The 18,008-nt window shown below is 46.1% G+C and overlaps 1 protein-coding gene across 3 annotated transcripts in view; it reads left to right on the top strand.

The window, feature by feature from the left end:
- ATP8A2 (ATPase phospholipid transporting 8A2) overlaps positions 1-18,008 on the top strand; it is a 584,689-nt gene that overhangs the window by 79,253 nt on the left and 487,428 nt on the right. For 2 of the 3 annotated variants that reach the window (XM_034758733.1, XM_034758730.1), the window contains exon 2: positions 8,915-9,059. In XM_034758733.1, coding sequence (XP_034614624.1) covers positions 8,915-9,059 — 145 coding nt within the window. Of the gene's footprint in view, positions 1-8,499; positions 8,544-8,914; positions 9,060-18,008 lie in introns of those variants that run through there. The other variant, XM_034758731.1, reaches the window with a different exon arrangement.

Genomic DNA, 18,008 nt, shown 5'->3' on the forward strand with positions numbered 1-18,008 from the left:
TACCAATGTGAGATTTCTAAACATAGCTACAGCACTCGACCCAAGGTTTAAGAATCTGAAGTGCCTTCCAAAATCTGAGCGGGACAAGGTGTGAAGCATGCTTTCAGAAGTCTTAAAAGAGCAACACTCCGTTGCAGAAACTACAGAAACTGAACCACCAAAAAAGAAAATCAACCTTCTGCTGATGATGAAAATGAGCTTGCATCAGTTTGCTCTGCTTTGGATTGTTGTCGAGCAGAACCTGTCATCAGGATAGACACATGTTCCCTGGAATAGTGGTTGAAGCATGAAGGGACATATGAATCTTTAGCGCATCTGGCATGTACATATCTTGCGACACCGGCTACAACTGTGCCATGAGAACGCCTGTTCTCACTTTCAGGTGATAGTGTAAACAAGAAGCGGGCAGCATTATCTCCTGGAAATGTAAACCAACTTGTTTGTCTGAGTGATTGGCTGAACAAGAAGTAGGGCTGAGTGGACTTGCATGCTCTACATGGTTTTATTTTTAAATGCAGTATTTTTTTACATAATTCTACATTTTGAAGTTCTACTTTCATGGTAAAGAGATTGAACTACAGTACTTGTATTAGGTGAATTGAAAAATCCTATTCCTTTTGTTTTTTTTACAGTGCAAGCACTTGTAATAAAAAATAAATATAAAGTGAACATTGTACACTTTGTATTCTGTACTGTAATTGAAATCAAAATATTTGAAAATGTAGAAAACATCCAAAAATATTTAAATAAATGGTATTCTATTATTGTTTAACAGTGTGATTAATTGCTGTGACATTATACTCCATATTCTTTTGAAAAAATGCTTGTGGTAGGAATATGACATAACTCAGGTATGTTTTATGCAAGATAACTCTTGTAAGGTATCATTGGAAAGGTTATAATTTACTGAATATGATTATCCTATTTGTATGCATGTATCCTTGTGTATCTGAAATTAGGAGTATTGACTATGTATCTATAGTTCAACTATGTTACTTTGGGTGACGCCCCCTGCTAATACTTCAGATACAACAATGAAAAAGCCAGACAGTGCTGATGGCCCATCAGCAAGAGACAATGGACTGCAAAAGAGCTTAGTCTTCCTGTGAACATGTGGGTCAGCCTGTGAAGAATGTCTCTAGGGACCCTTCAGAGGCATGTGACCATGTCACCTGATACTGGAACCCATCTTAAATTCTGTACTTTTCCATGAGAAGCTGAGGGATGTGTGTGTCAAACTAGGAAACAAAGGACTCTTGTTTTATGCAAATCCTATTTAAGGGTGGGGAGTGAGGTAATCCTGGTTGTGAGTTCTCCCCTGCTACTCCACCCAAGATGACTGCTGGAAACAACTAAGACTGAACTGGGGGAAAGAACTGGACACAGGCTGGAATGGTGTCTGGCCTGTGAAGAAGATTATTAAAACCACATTTAGAGCGAGAACTTACATGTAACCAGTTTCTTTAGTATATTAAGCGTAGTTTGTGTGTTTGATTTCATCTGATTAGTAATCTGCTTTGTTCTGTTTGTTACCCCTTTTACCCCTTAAAATTTGCCTTTTATAGGTAATAAAATTTGTTTTGTTTATTAAACCCAGTTTCTGTAATTTCTAGTGTGGGGGGGGGGGCAGAAATGTGCACACCTCTCTCCACATTGAGGGAGGGGGTGAATTTCATATAATTTTGGGTTTGTACCCCAAATGGAATTGGATAGCTGGGTGCTGTGGCAGGCCCCTTAAGATGAGCCTTCTCAGAGCGGATCTCTGTCTCTCTGTGGAGCTGGGTGTGGCCCCACCTGTGTGCTTGGCTGGAAAAGGCTGGGGAGCCCAGCCCAGCAAGACCAGGTAAAAGGGGGCCCAGGCGGCAGACTAGGCTGACTCAGTGGCGTCCCAGCACACTAGGTGACATCCCAAGGGGTCCAACCCGTGACAATTGCGATTAATATTTTTAATTGCTTGGCAGCCCTACTCCTTTAATTAATAGTTTGAGGAATGTGCTCTGAATGGGAATGAAGATGACTTCAAGAAAGACTGAATATTTAATCACTGACATATACTGAACTGTATTTTTAGCAAAAAAGCTTCTCAGCTCTTTTCTGATTATTTATTAGTGTGTGCTGTAAGCAGCCTCAGATGCATACATGTGCTTAATGACTGCAATTTCATTACTACGAATTTTGTTTGAGTATTGATTATCTCAACTATTCAAGTTAATAAATAACATCTTTTTGCACTAAAATTAATACCAGTGTTGGGGTCTTTCACCAGGACCTCAATATTAGCTTCTACTGAGATGCATTAGGTTGTTAGCATTCCAGTCTTCCAGAGGTAGGCTTCAGCTACCTGCATTTGGCCTCCTGAGTGGATCAACTAGCCCTTAATATTCTTACTTTTTTTCTCTTTAAGGAGTTTTAATTGCCCTGAAACCAAATCAGAAAAATCTATACATGTATAATTTGAAATGGGTTTGAGGTATTTTTTTTTAAAAAAACCCAAAAACTAGAGGGGACCAGTGGAGTATGCTTCCCTAGGCTTTTGCTGAAAATAACTGCCGTTGGATGCAGCTTGCTCCATTCCAAAATCCTAAAAATATTCCTCAAGAGCACCTTTGAGCCAAGGGTAAATTCCATCACAGGCAAGGAAATCAGCCCAACCTTTCTTTGAATTTGCTGTGGAAAAGTTAACAAGAGGCTCTTCCCCTCCTCCCCAGTTAGAAATTACAGAAACTGGGTTTAATAAACAAAACAAATTTTATTACCTATAAAAGGCAGATTTTAAGTGGTAAATGAGGTAACAAACAGAACAAAGCAGATTACTAGGAGCCTTCTCTAGCACATCATTGGAGACAGTACTGGATGTCCAGTTCCATTTGTAATTTGCAGTGTTGTTGTAGCCGTGCTGGTTCCAGGATATGAGAGAGACAAGGTGGGTGAGATGGGCCAACTTCTGTTGGTTGAAAGAGACAAATTTTAAAGCTTCACAGAGCTCTTCATCAGGTCTGGAAAGGGTAACCAGAGTATCACAGGCAATACAAGGTGGGAGAGATGGTTAAGCATAAGAGGTTCACATATGTTGCAAGAAACCACTTAAAATGAAGGGGGAAATTAACATCTCTGCAGTGATAGGATGAAAGGAGGGTTAGTAGGTTACAAATTGTAATGAGCCAAAAAAATAGTGTCTCTGTTGAGAAAATGATAAAAGACAAAAACACCCTATGAGCCATGGGCGAACACTTTTCACAAAGCAGTTACTCTGCATCTGACCTATCAGTCATCGTCCTCAAAGGAAACCTGCATAACACCTTCATAAGATGAGCTTGGGAACTTAAATTCATACCTCTGCTAGATACTAAAAACCATGGTCTAAGAGACACTGGCCTTCTGGCTCATTACAGCACTTTGTAGTATTTGTAAAATGTGACTATCCTGGAAATAATCTACTTAATTATTCATACACAGCTTTTTATTTATGGAGATATCCTATCTCCTAGAACTGGAAGGAACCTTGAAAGGTCATTGAGTCCAGCCCCGTGCCTTCACTAGCAGGACCAAGTACTGATTTTGCCCCAGATCCCTAAGTGGCCCTCTCAAGGATTAAACTCACAACCCTGGGTTTAGCAGGCCAATGCTCAAACCACTGAGCTATCCCTCTCCCCAACTACTTTATGGCACTGATATTTATAAAGAAAAAGGGAGTAAAATGATACTGTTTGAAATTAAATGAACTATTTCAAGTGTGACAGCCTGAAAATACAGGATCCCAATCATCAGAATTTTCAGAAGACTTTCCCCTCACAGGTCAGGTATGTACAGCTTCTTTTCTGTCCAAAAATGGCCCAGAATCTGCAAGTGAAAAAACATGCTGAACGTTTAGTCTAATTTATTATTTATTTATATTATCATAGTGCCTAGGCACCTCAGTCATGGAGCAAGACTCCATTGTGCTAGGGCTGTAAAAAGAACAAAAAGACAGTCCCTATCCACAAAGAGCTTATGATGCCCCAAAATTTGATTAACACAGAGTTAATGTTGCCCAGGGGTGTCCAGTGGCACTCCCGAATGTCGAGAATGGCTAAGCTTAAATCTCTGAAAACCAAGAAATACAGTGTTAAGGTACACGCCACCCCTGCACCTGGACTCTGCATCCTTTTGCCGTGGAGATTGTCAGTTTACTGGTGTACATGACTGTGGTCTTGCGGTTTAGTGAGGAGTAAATGAAAGCAATGTCTCAGAAGGCATCTTCTAGGCCAGGTTGAAGGGGAGGTGATTTTGAGCAAGTCTGGGGTGATTTGTGGGGATAGGCTCCACAGTTGAATGTAGGTCAGTGTAGTTAGCTCCTTTTTGTTATGCCTGACTTAAACCTGAGTTTCACCTTAGGCAAAGAGAAGTTATGAGCCTTTTTCCTACGCAGCTCATATGCTGTATTCCCAGTGTTCTGTAGCATCTGTATGGGTAGTGCAGAGATAAAATTCTTAGGCCGCTTCTCCATTGATGTCTGCTTGTACTCCACCAGCGCAGGTACTTGTGAGCGCCATCGACGGGGTAGCCGCGGAGGTCGATTTGCCGCTGTCCTCACAGCGGGGTAAGTCGGCTCGGATATGTCGAATTCAGCTACGCTATTCGCGTCTCTGAATTTGCGTATCTGAAATCGAACCCCCCCGTAGTGAGGACGTAGCCTTAGTGGGACTACTCTGTCACGTATCAGGGGGTAGCCGTGTTAGTCTGTATCCACAAAAACAACAAGGAGTCCGGTGGCATCTTAAAGACTAACAGATTTATTTGGGCATAAGCTTTTTCTTACCCACAAAAGCTTATGCCCAAATAAATCTGTTAGTCTTTAAGGTGCCACTGGACTCCTTCTTGTTTTAGTGGGACTACTGGATGAGGAAGGTGCTAAAGGAGCACTCAAGGAAGTCAAAGCTGTTGCTGAGAAGCAAAATGAATTCTTTGCATTGGTTTCACTGCAGAGGATGTGAGGGAGATTCCCAATCCTGAGCAATTCTTTTATATGACAAAGCTGGGCAACTGAATAGAGGAGATTTTGGAACAAGTCGATAAACTAAACAGTAATAAGTCACCTGGACCAAATGATATTCACCCAAGAGTTCTGAAAGAGCTCAATTATGAAATTGCAGACCTGCTAACTGTGGTATGTAACCTACTGCTTAAATCAGCCTCTGTACCAGATGACTGGTGGATAGCTAATGCAACAATGATTTTTAAAAATAGCTCCAGAGGCGATCCTGGCAATTACAGGCCAGTAACCCTAACTTCAGTACCAGGCAAATTAGTTGAAACTATAGTAAAGAACAGAATTATCAGAAACATACATGAACATAACATGTTTGGGAAAGTGCCAACACAGCTTTTGGTGAGGCATGATTTCCCTTTGCAATCTAGAGAATGTCAACAAACGTGGATGAGGGTGATCTAGTGGATCTAGACCTTGGACTTTCAGAAGGCCTGTGTGACACGGTCCCTTACCAAAGGCTCTTAAGCAAAGTAAGCAGTCATGGGATAAGCGTGAAGGTCCTCTCATGGATCAATAACTGGTTAAAAGATAGGAAACAAAATGGTCAGTTTTCCCAGTGGAAGAGGGGTAAATAGTGGGGTCCCCCAAGGATCTGCATGGGGACCAGTGCTGTTCAACATATTCATAAATGATCTGCAGAAATGGGTAAGCAACGAGGTGGCCAGATTTGTAGCTGATACAAAATTACTCAAGGCAGTTAGGTTCAAAGCTACCTGAAAAGAATTACAAAGGGATCTCACAAAACTGGCAGCATTGTCAAATTAGGCATTCCTGTGTCTTTCTTCTCTGATCTGGGGAGATCTGGTAGGTGTTTTCAGAGCATGCCTACCAGATTAGACCTCCCACTCAAAGCATTCGGGGGCAGGCAGGTTGGGAATTTTGGGGTGTATGTGTGGCCAGAATACCCAGGGGCTAGGGCACTCACCTGGAAAGTGGGAAACCCAGATTCAAATCTCTGTTCTGTCTGATTTGGAGCAGATTTCCCATGTCACAGGAAACTGCCCTAACCACTTGGGTATTCTGGGATTGGTCTCTCTCAGTCCCTCCTGCTGGAGCTGTTCCACTGTGTATGAAATAGGTATTGGGCCAGACAGAGAATAACTGTATGGGTGAGTGGTTATGGCACTCACCTTGAATAGGGGAGTGTCCCATTCAAGTTGCTCCTCCAACAAATAATGAAATTGTGTATACAAAGTGAAAGAACTTCATCAGGCGAGATTGAGAGACCTCCCCACCAGCATCAGAATATCCAATAGCCTGTTAGGGCATTCTTCTGACTAGTGAGAGACCTGGATTCAAGTCCCTTCTATAAATCAGGCAGAGAAGGAATTTGAATCTGGGTCTACTACATCTCTAACCACTGGGCTGTTGGCTATAATTGCATGTGTGGGTAGGGGGTGGGAGGGTGGGGTGGAGGGCTGTTGGCTACGAGTGTGTGTAACAACTTAAGACACACAGACATCTATACATCCCTTAGTTTTGCTATAAATCAGGTTTGAGGTGTGACAGAACAAATGAATGAATTTTTGCCATACATATATTTTTTTGTCTTATCTGTAGTTAATACACAGAGATTCACAAGAATTCTTTCGGAAATACAGCTATCATGTGAAATGTTTCTGTAATTACAGGTCAAGATGGTAAAACCTTTTTCAAGTTTCAAAATTGTAAAATTAAGCTAAGGGCTACGGATGTTGATTATGAAGCTCAGAGCATAAAGCGGGTGGTGGTTCATTTTTGTTTTGAATCTGATTTGAGTTTGAATCTTAACCTTATTCATATTCATCAGCCCAGTTTACAGAATCCTCATCTTTACAATTCAGCCATGATCCTCTGAAAACTTATGGGCATGCTTCATTTCATGCCTCATGAATAGTCCCGTTGACAGAACAACATATCACTGGATGGACTACTCACATATCTAAAGCAAATTGTGGGGAAGTTTTTGCAGGATCAAGGCATAAATGGGGCCTTACCAAAATTCATTGAAGTCAGTGAGTATCTTTCCATTGACTTAAGTGGGCGTTGGTCAGGCTCACAGTGCTCAAGATAGCATGTGTTGAAAGGCATAGACTCTTCACCAGGAAGCCAAGATGTCTCAGAAATAACTTCTCACTGTCTGGCAAAGAATCTTTTATCTAGAATGGCTGGTTTGACTGACAGAGCTACATAGTGCCGCTGACATTGTGACTGTTTGTACCTTACCTGTAATTTTTCTATCGTTGTGTGCTTGGAAACCTTTCTCTTTTATGAGAGCTGAACTTGCTCTTATTGAAGTCAGTGACCTCGCCTCTCTTCGTGAATTTAAGCTTCCAACAGTTTAGCTGCATGAGTGCTAGTCTGTATAAGGCTATGGGACCCTTTGGAGAACCAGGTTGAACTGACACAGTTGTAATCAGAGAAATGGGGGGGGAAAACAGCCCAGTGCAGACTGAATGAAATTTGTAAAATGGGGATAGTAAACCCCACCTTTGTGAAAATGCTTTCAGATTCTGGTGCTTCAGGCACTATGTAGGTGAAAAGTTATTTGGATGGTAATATGTGATATAAAATACTTTGTACACTTGTATCACTTTCCACCTAAGGATCCCAAAGCACATTGTAAACATTAAACCTCACAACCTTCCTGCCAGAGAGATGGGTATGGTGACATCATTTTTTTTGTAAGAAAGGGGGGAACAGTGGCACCTGAGGGTCAGTTACTTTCTGACATCAGAGGAAATCGGTAGCAAGAGATGAGCACAGAACCCAGGTGTTCTGACACTCACTCCTTTGATCCAGCCCCAGGACCCTCCTTCCCCTCATATTTGTGTTCTTCCTAAAACTAGAATGACCATATTTCCCAAAGGGAAAACGGGACACCCTGTGGGGCTGGCCCGAACTCTCCCCTGCCCGTGCGGGGCTGGTATCGCCGCTCGTCCCCACGCACGTCCCTCTGCACCGCACCCCACTTTTTTTTTTACAAAACTGATCAAGTCTGCAAGACAAACCGGACAGATGCTCACTTTTGCCCCCCAAAAAAGTTAGGACGGCCGGGACAGGCTTAAAAAGGGATGGCCTGGCCAGAACGGGAGATATGGTCACCCTATCTAAAGTGAATGAACGGCACCAGGAAGCATATACTTGGGAAGCCCTCTCTGACAAGAAACACGCTGCTGCAACCTCTTCCCAGGACATCGCCTTAGGTTATCCTCCTTTCCACTGGTGCTTGTGAGCGCTTTTTCCACTGGCGCTTGCATTATTCATCATCAGCCATTGCTTTGGCTAAACACCAGGGAGGAAACTCCTAAAGGCAAGATCGCTTCAGTCTATCATACCCTCACCCCTTTAATCCCCAGGGTGTTTTGTTTTACAGAGGTTTCCGTTGCCAGGGACAATCCCAGCTCATGTACTTTCACTCACATCTATCCGCGTACTCATTAAAATAACCCCGCCCCGCCCCCCAAATACCCCACCCCGTAAGGCACCATCATGTGCAGGGGCTCTGGGGACCGGCAAAGACTGCTGCGGACAGGTGGGTGGGTTTAACCGGCTGTGATGGGCAGGGAGGGGTGTCTCCTTTTGTTGCTGTTACTGTGTTTATGATTAGCGGCCTCGGCGAGAGCAGGGCAGGGTCTGCGCCTCCCTCGCTCAGGCAGCAGCTTCCCTCGCTGTGCTGCGGCTCTGCACACACAGGGCTGGGACACGGGGGAGTGCAACACCCGGGCTGCTGCAGCTACTCCGGAGCCAGGAGCTCGCGGCCGCCAGTGGCAGCGGCTGCAGCCAAGCGGGGCCAGAGAGCTGCATGGGGGGCTCCGTGCCCAGTGCAGCATCTCCCTGCCGCTGCTCTGAGTCTCTCCCGCGCTGCTCGCTGACTCGGGCTCTCTCTGCTGCTGTTCCCTGTAGGACCCGTTTGTTCCCCCTCGGGCTATAAGAAGGCGGATGATGAGATGTCCGGAGCCACGTCCTCAGCGGATCAGGCGGAGGCAGCAGCCCGCACCATTTACCTGAACCAGCCCCAGCAGAGCAAGTTCCGCGACAACCGGGTCAGGTAAGAGCGCGCGGCCGCCTAGGGCAGGTGCCGCCCGCCTCCTCCACCCTGCCCTAGCACCTGCTGCTCCGCGCTAATCCCCAGCCCGCGAAAACCCTGCACGCTGCGAGTCCCTGTGTTACTGCTGCTGCCGCCGGCGCCTCTGGGGAGAGTGTTTATGTTTTGCAGCCTGGGGCCGAGGCAATACCTCAGCCGGCTCTCTGCTGGTGAAGTTCTGCCTCTTGGACACCCATGTGTCGCAGTGTTGTCATGTCAGTAGCTGGCGTGCGGACTCGAGGTGGCTGCAGCCCTGGAAGGGAGTTGCAAGCAGAGGGAGAGACGAGTGAAAGGCAGGTCACTCGCAGGTCATGTACAATGGAATCACTTTTGTGGCACAAAAATGACAGAGTCAGTTACAGGTGATAAACTCTTAGTCCCACAGTAGTGAGAAATAATTACAAGACTCTTTGGAGCAGGATTGTGAGAGCTAATCACAGGTGATATTTATACCCAAGGTTCTTGTTTGCAGCTCCAATGATGAAAGGCAATAGCGGGTGAGATGTAGAGATAGTAGGTCTAAATCAGATCTCACTTCTACTGATGTAAATTAGAAGTAACTCTGGTGGAGTTACTCAGGGGCAAAACTGGTGCAAGAGAGGTCAGAATTAGACCCACTGTTTGGAAGAGGCCTCGCAGAGTCTACATCTTTGCATTTTGTTACTGTTTTCAAAGACATATTAGATTTTTTTAAAATATGACATAATAGTAATAGGAAGTAATACAAGTTTAACCGCGCTAGCCAGTTATATATATGTTTGTGTGGGACATAAGCCCAAATAATTAAAAGATCATGGCCAATGAGTTAGTGTGCATCTTTGAAGGAGATCAGTAGGAATTTGTTACAGTAATTGCTTAAAACGCTTTCTGTATTTTAAAAATCTTCCATGGAAAAGATTAATACCTACCAGGCTATTGAGTTTGGCAACCTAAATACTATGTGTGAAATAGTGCATGTGAAGTTATGAGACATGGGCTAGTTTCAGAGTGGTTACTTGGGGGGATAGTAGGAATGGTGCTGAATATCAGAGACAGGTGCTCAATAATTTAAGGAAGCTTCTTGTCTAGTGGGTTTTCTGCTGTTTTAATCTTGATGTTTGGTTCATTGGTCAGAGATTAGTTTGTTATACAATAATTTATTAATGTCTTCCTGAAGAATAAGGAATTTCAAAGCATACCTAGAATAGCACTTTCTATTTGCTGTTCTGGTATGTCTGTTACCAATGGTAATTGTTTTGAGAATGTTGGTGTTCTGAACAGGGCAGCACTATTCTTATATTGGACTTATCCACAGCTTGGATATTGTACATTGTATCCTGAAAGGATCTTATATGGGTTGAACAGCTTGGTTACAATTTTCCCTTGCTTGAAATCCCTCCTTTTGGAATATTTCCAATGGATATTTTTTCCTATAAGCTTTCTGATGAACTGGTGTAGAATGCTGCAGATCTTTAGCTTTTCTGTAACTTTCTCCACTTCACTGTTTCCTTCTTGCTAAATGCCTGTTTGTGGGCTGAGAGAATGTTGTTTTTAGTTATCGAGAGCACTTGTGCTCCTTTCTCTCTCCCTTAGGCCATTGCAGGGTGAAGGGCAGAAAGTGAACATTGACCAAAGTGTGCAGGTTTTTGAGAGGCAGATTCTGTTGTCCTAGGCTGTCTTAAATTGCGTGCAAAAAGGAAATACCCTGGAGTGGGGAGGAGAGGGGAGAGGGTTGGTTAAAATAAACAATAAGATATCAGCTCCTGTTACTATGTTACTGGTAGTTGGGGAACTGTTGCACACCCATAGTTGCTTTTTGAGAGCCATCCAGTAAATGTTGAAAAGGTTGTTTAGGCACAGTACTGCCCAGGGAGATTTTGATTTAGCAGTTCTCCAGTCTGTTTCTTTATTTGCTTCAGACACGGAGTTCCCGGGCTATATGGCAGTGGTTTTCAATCTTTTTTTTCTGGCAACCCAGGTGAAGAAAATTGTTGATGCCCGTGACCCAACAGAGCTGGGGATGGGGGGTTTGAGGTGTGGGAGGGGCTCAGGGCTGGGGCAGAGGGTTGGGGTGGGGGCTGTAGGGTGGGGCTGGGAATGAGGGGTTTGGGGTGCAGGAAGGGGCTCTGGGTTTGGGGGGGGCTCAGGGCTGGGGCAGGGGATTGGGGCACGGGCTTCACTCGGGTGGCTCCCAGTCAACGCTGCAGCGGGGCTGCTAAGGCAGGCTTCCTTCCTGTCCTGGCACTGTGGACCGTGCTGCACCCCAGAAGCAGTCAGCAGCAGGCGTGGCTCTTAGGTGGAGGTGCACAAGCAGCTCCATGCAGCTCTTACCAGGAGGCACTGCCCCCTCAGTTCCCATTGGCCAGGAACTTGGGGCGGGGGCAGTGCGTGGAGCCCCGTGACCCACCCGCCTAGGAGCCGGACCTGCTGCTGGCTGCTTCTGGGGCGCAGCACGGTGTCAGAACAGGTAGGGACTAGTCTGCCTTAGCCAGGCAGCACCGCCGATGGGACTTTTGAAGGCCCGGTCGGCAGTGCTGACCAGAGCCACTGTGACCCAGTGCCTTACATTCCACGACCCAGTACTGGATCACGACCCACAGTTTGAAAACCACTGCTATAGGTGCACTACCGCACCAGGAATAAGTCAAAATGCTAGCTTGGTGTTCACAGCTCATGCTCCCTTTCCATGAGGTGTCTGCCACACATTGACTGACTGGAATTCTGCTGTGATAACTTGAGCCACCTGGGTTCAGATTATACCCCTCTTTATTACAGACCTGGCTGAGGCATGTTGTAGGTTCTTTCCCCTGTTTAGGAGGATGCCTCAGCCACTGTTCATTACCTCCTCTACAAACACACCAAGTGCAGTCACATTCCTTGTTGCCTTCTGGGTTTGATGCCTTCTCCTCCAGTTGAAAAAGGACTTTGGGGGAAGCGTGAGGAGAAATTGTGCCTCAGATTGTGGCTGTCCCTTGCACAGGAGCACAAGGGCAGAGCTGGCAAAATACACAGGCAGAAGAGCCCGCTGCACCATCCTAAGGGGGGTGCACAGTCCCATTTCCCTTGGTCACCTAGGAGCTCCCTTTGAGGAAGTGTCGCTCTGTATCACACCACAGTCCAGTTGGGCTCTATAGAGCAGTGGTTTTCAACCTGTGATCTGTGGACCCCAGGCGGGGGTCTGCAGACCATGTCTAAGATTTCCAAAGAAGTCCGCACCTCCATTTGAAATTTTGTAGGGGTCTGCAAATGAAAAAAGGTTGAAAACCACTGTCCTAGAGCAGGGGTTCTCAACCTTTTTCTTTCTGAGGTCTCCTCAACATGCTATAAAAACTCCATGGCCCACCTGTGCCACAACTGTTATTCGGCATATAAAAGCCAAGGCCAGTGCTAGGGAGTAGCAAGCAGGGCAATTGCCCAGGGCCCCACGCCATAGGGGGCACTGCCAAGCTAAGTTGCCCAGGCTTCGGCTTCAGCCCCGGGTGGAGGCGTTCAGGGCCTTGAGCTGCAGTTCCTTGCGGCAGGGCTTCGGCTTTCTGCCATGGGCCCTAGAGAGTTGAACACCGGCCAGGCTTGGCGGACCTCCTGAAACCTGCTCACGGCCTCCCATGTGGCCCCAAGATCCCTGGTTGAGAACTACTGTCCTAGATGATGGCCGGTCTATGGGCTAACCTCAGTGAGAGTTTGAGTAGGGACTGAGTGAAATCTCAGGAAGGGCATGCTCTTTTGTTCCTACAAAAATAAAATCAAAACCACTTTGACTGTTTTAATGATTTATATGAGTATTTTACCAGGACAAACCCCTAGAGATGAAACATCTCATTTCCAAGTGTGTCTTGGGAGCAGCAAAAGGAAGAAGTAGTGCTATAAATCCACTGTCTCTGAAGTGAGAACAAATAAATATAATAAGCAGTTATGCTGAGTTCCCAGTTCTTTAGATAATGCAATTTTTAATGGTTTGCAATTAGTAGTACTTCTTGCAGAGATTAGGTAACAATGCCATGATGCAGCCAGATAACTAAATAACAGATGATCAAAGCCCTATTTTTGGATCTGATTGCAAGTTTTAGTACTAAATTCTGATTACAACAGCTATTATAACTGGTGCGGTCTTTGTTTAAATTGATACTTACAAACTGTAGGCCTGATCCTGCAGCCTGGACACAGTTCCATGATTTTGCCTGTGTCAGGTTCAGCCTCTGCAAATAGTTGTATAAAAAATGCATAATCTGTAAGGGCAGAATTCTGCTCTCTACTACATATGGTGGATCTTGATTCCAGTATTTTGCTCATTCTGCCTGTAAAAATCTCCCATCAACAACCCTGAGAGCAGAATTTTGGGCTTACAGTCTTGGAACATGAATCTTGTGGAACTTCTTTGGTATTCTGCAGATGAGATTTTTCTTATGTACTGAGATTAATGGTCATCTTCTGAACAGACAAAAGGTAAATCATCCCAGGAAAGAAGATAATAGACCAGGAGCCTTCAGTTTTACCTTAAAAATGTGCTTTGCAAACAATGGCTTAAGCCTCAAGGGGCCCTGTGAGACAGGGAAGTATTCCCATTTTGCAGGTGTGCACACTAGCGTCCAGAGAGGTGAAGTAACTTTCACACAGGAAGGCTCTGGCACAGACAGAGCTAGAGATCTTGTTATTACAAGTCTGTGCTTCAGCCAAAAGGCCATCCATATATCTTAGAGCACTGGTTTTCAAACTTTTTTTCTGGGGACCCAGTTGAAGAAAATTGTTGATGCCTATGACCCAACGGAGCTGGGGATGACAGGTTTGGGGTGTGGGAGGGGCTCAGGCTTGGGGCAGAGGGTTGGGGTGTGTGGGTGAGGGCTACGGGGTGGGGCTGGGAATGAGGGGTTCAGGGTGTGGGAGTGAGCTCTGGGATGGGGCAGAAGGTTGGGGTGCAGGAGGGGGTCAGGGCTCTGGGATGGGGGTGCAGGCTCTGGGGTGGGGCCGGGGATGAGGAACTTGGGGTGCAGGAAGGTGTTCCAGGTTTGGGGGGATCAGAGCTGGGGCAGAGGATTGGTGCGTGGGATTGGGGTGTGGACGTACCTCGGGTGATGCCAGGTCAGCAGTGCAGCGGGGGTGCTAAGGCAGGCTTCCTTCCTGTCCTGGCACCGCAGACCGCACTGCACCTGAAGCAGCCAGCAGCAGATCTGGCTCTCGCCCGCAGGCAGCACCCCTACCAGCTCCCATTGGCCAGGAAGCCGGTGCTTGGAGTGGGGAGAGTGCGTAGAGACCCATGGCCATGGCCGGCTCCAGGCACCAGCAAACCAAGCACATGCTTGGGGCGGCAGATTTTCAGGGGCGGCATTACAGCCACTTTTTTTTTTTTTGTGCTGGGGCGGCAAAAGCCTAGAGCCGGGCCTGGTGCAGCAGCGTGTTCTGCATGGGGGGGCGCCCTGGGGCCGCTGCGGTTCGCATCGGGGAGCAGCACCCGCACCTTATGGCTGGGTGGGCTCTGAGAACGGGACACTTGGGCTGGGGCCCACCCCATGGGGCGCACAGAGCCGCCTGCAGCCACCCTCCAGCGCCACAGCCGGGCGGAGCGGCCCGAGCCACCCAGGGACTGCGGCAGGGCAGCCAGGAGCAGCAGCAGCAGCGGGGCCATAGTGGGTATTGGTGCCCGGGGCGCTGCCATGTGGGGCCCGCGTCCCGCTCTCCGGGGCTCCGCTCCCTCTGGGGCTGCCTTGCCCCGGCTCCTCAGCCCTTTGCCGGGCAGTCCCCCGGCTCTGCCCTCCCGGGTCCCGGCCAGTCCTGGAGGCGGGAGCCCCGGCTGGAGGGACCCTGGGCTGAGGCGTGGCCCGGGAGCCCCGCTGTTTACCCCGACCCTGCTAGTGCCAGACTGGCTGGAGGCGAGGGGGGAGTGGGTGGAGTCAGCACTGATGGGGGGAAGCCCGGCACTGGGGCAGCAGGGAGTGCGGGGGGGGGGGGGGCCCAGCTCTGGGGCAGCAGGGAGGGGCGGGGGGAGCCCAGGGGGGGGGTGGGGGGCAGCCAAACATTTTTTTGCTTGGGGCGGCAAAAACCCTAGAGCCAGCCCTGCCATGGCCCCCCTGCTTAGAAGCCCGACCTACTGCTGGCTGCTTCCGGGGCCCAGCATGATGTCAGAGCAGGTAGGCACTAGCCTGCCTTAGCTGGGCAGCACCGCCAATGGGACTTTTAACGTCCCGGTTGGCAGCGCTGACCAGAGCGACCCAGTGCCTGACATGCCACAACCTAGTACTGGGTCATGACCCGAACTTTGAAAAATGCTGTCTTAGAGAGGTTCTCAAGCTGTGGTGTACAGAGCACTTGCTGGTGATGGACAGAGAGCAGGTTGATCACATGGTGCTGACTCCTTATTTCCAGCTCCTAAACTGCAGTAAAAGAAATAAAATATATATTAAATACTCATAGTATATTTTTGCCATATAAACAAGAGCTGTAAGTGCCACAGGGATGTTATGCACTTGCAAATGGGAGGAGGTGGTCTATGTGATTGTGAATGGGGGGAAGATGGTCATGAAGACAAACTGTGTATTAAAATGTGGTCCATACTCTCAAAATGTTTGAAAATCTTGAGTCCGTAGCTTTATGTATTTTCCATGTTACTTGTACCAATGCTGATGTAGCAAAGAGCTCTGGATTTGTGGTTGAAAATGTGATTAAAAAGTCAATATGTGCAGTACTCCATGTACTGTTGATCAACACACCTCTTAAAGTGCAATGCTGCATCAATAAACAGCTCTGTGCTTGTATGTGTGACTTTGTTATTAAGCTTCCAATAAATGAATAATATTCTTAGTTATTGTTAGAAACAATATCTAGTTGTATTGTTTGTGTACTGCTGAGAACAGAATAAAGCCAAGCAAGTATATGAGAATAGAGCACTTATTGGGGTTCAGAACAACATTACATTTTGAAATATTATAGTGCTGCTTTTTTGATCACAGGTTCTGAAAGGCACTTGTGATAAAAAATTAATACACTACAACAGAGGTCGGCAACCTCTGGCACGCAGCTCTGGCTGGGCCAGTTTGTTTACCTGCGGCATTGGCAGGTTTGGCCGATTGCGGCTCCCACTGGCCGCGGTTTGCCGTCCCAGGCCAATGGGGGCGGCGGGAAGCTGTGGCCAGCACATTCCTTGCCCGCACCGCTTCCCGCCGCCCCCATTGGCCTGGGATGGTGAACCACGGCCAGTGGGAGCCGCAATTGGCCGAACCTGCCGACGCGTCAGGTAAACAAACTGGCCCGGCTCCTGGGCCTCTGCCTGCCAGAGGTTGCCGACCCCTGCACTACAAAAAACTATGCGGAGGTCTTTAATCTATTTCAGAGTGGTTTGCAGATATTGACATTCCTCAAAGAAGAAATATTCCTCAAGGTTTTTTCCTTATGTATTATTATTGTTAAACACTTGCTATGTTTCACTCTAGAGGTGGAAGCATTTCAGTGGTGGGTGAAATGATCACTCTTATTATGGGTGAATTTCATCCATGATGAAAGAGAGCCTGCAGAAAGCTATATGACATCACTCTAGCTCAGGGGTCGGCAACCTTTCAGAAGTGGTGTGCCGAGTCTTCATTTATTCACTCTAATTTAAGGTTTCGTGTGCCAGTAATACATTTTAACATTTTTAGAAGATCTCTTTCTAGAAGTCTATAATACTGTATGTAGTTAGCTATTTTGCATTAATTAGTCCTAATGTGGCTCCTTTACCTTTATTGTAATAAGGGTCTGACACACGAGTGTTGGCAAGAAACTGACAGTTTATTTCTAGCACACAGGTAGGTGAGCAGGGTATATCCATTGACCTCAGTTACTGCTACCCTTCCTTTGTTGGACAGTTAGTATTTTCCAGTTAATGACCACAACCAATTATTATATTTGATTTTCTTATTAAAAATTTCCAGCTGACTGTAGGATTAGGTACATCGTCACTACTTCTGTTGGAAGCGAGATGTTTGTGTTACTGTGGCAATCACATTTTTCAGTGAAACATTGCTAACATGGGGCTGAGTTATAAACAATACCATGTTTCTGTGCAGTTTGTGCAGCTTTTCCTGGTCGTTCTGGTTCATAAACCATCTTAGCTGTCAATATTTTCAGAATTGAAAATACTAATCAACTATACATCTGTTTTTTGTAGAGGGTTTGTGTAAATAAAGAGAACAAACAGCAAGGACTCTCCTGTTGTTTGGATGGCAGAATGTTTAACCAAATAGCCAAAATGCGCAAAGTTAGGAGTAAAAAATACTGTCATTTCTTTCTCAAAAACCTGATACCCATAATACCTAGCTATACACTAGTCTGGAGTATATATTCAGTACAACCCTTTTTATTTTGTAACTGTCTTCTTGGACACTACCAGAGGAAGCTTTGAAATTATTTTCATGTGATAGACTTTTTATTTCTGTAGTAATGTTACAGTCTCTTAATTCTATAATTTATTCCTAAATATGGGCAAAACGCTGCAATCCACATTTAGGCAAAACTCCCATTGAAGTCAATAGGAGTTTTGCTTGAAGTAAAGACTGCAGGATTAGGCCCTGTAGAGGGAGCTGTTATTTGTTAAAGGGATTAATTTTCCTGTTAATGTATGGATTATTTATAGGATTAGCATGTGTTTTCAGGTTTCAGAGTGGTAGCCGTGTTAGTCTGTATCTCCAAAAAGAATGAGGAGTACTTGTGGCATCTTAGAGACTAACAAATTTATTTGGGCATAAGCTTTCGTGGGCTACCTACTTCATCGGATGCATGTAGTGGAAAATACAGTAGGAAGATATATATACACAGAGAACATGAAAAAATGGGTGTTGCTATACTAACTATAATGAGACTAATCAATTAAGGTGGACTATTATCAGCAGGAGAAAAAAAACTTTTGTAGTGATAATCAGGATGGCCCATTTCCAACAGTTGACAAGAAGGTGTGAGTAACTGTAGGGG

Source organism: Trachemys scripta, chromosome 1 (genome assembly GCF_013100865.1).
Source record: "Trachemys scripta elegans isolate TJP31775 chromosome 1, CAS_Tse_1.0, whole genome shotgun sequence".
Lineage (NCBI taxonomy): Eukaryota > Metazoa > Chordata > Testudines > Emydidae > Trachemys > Trachemys scripta.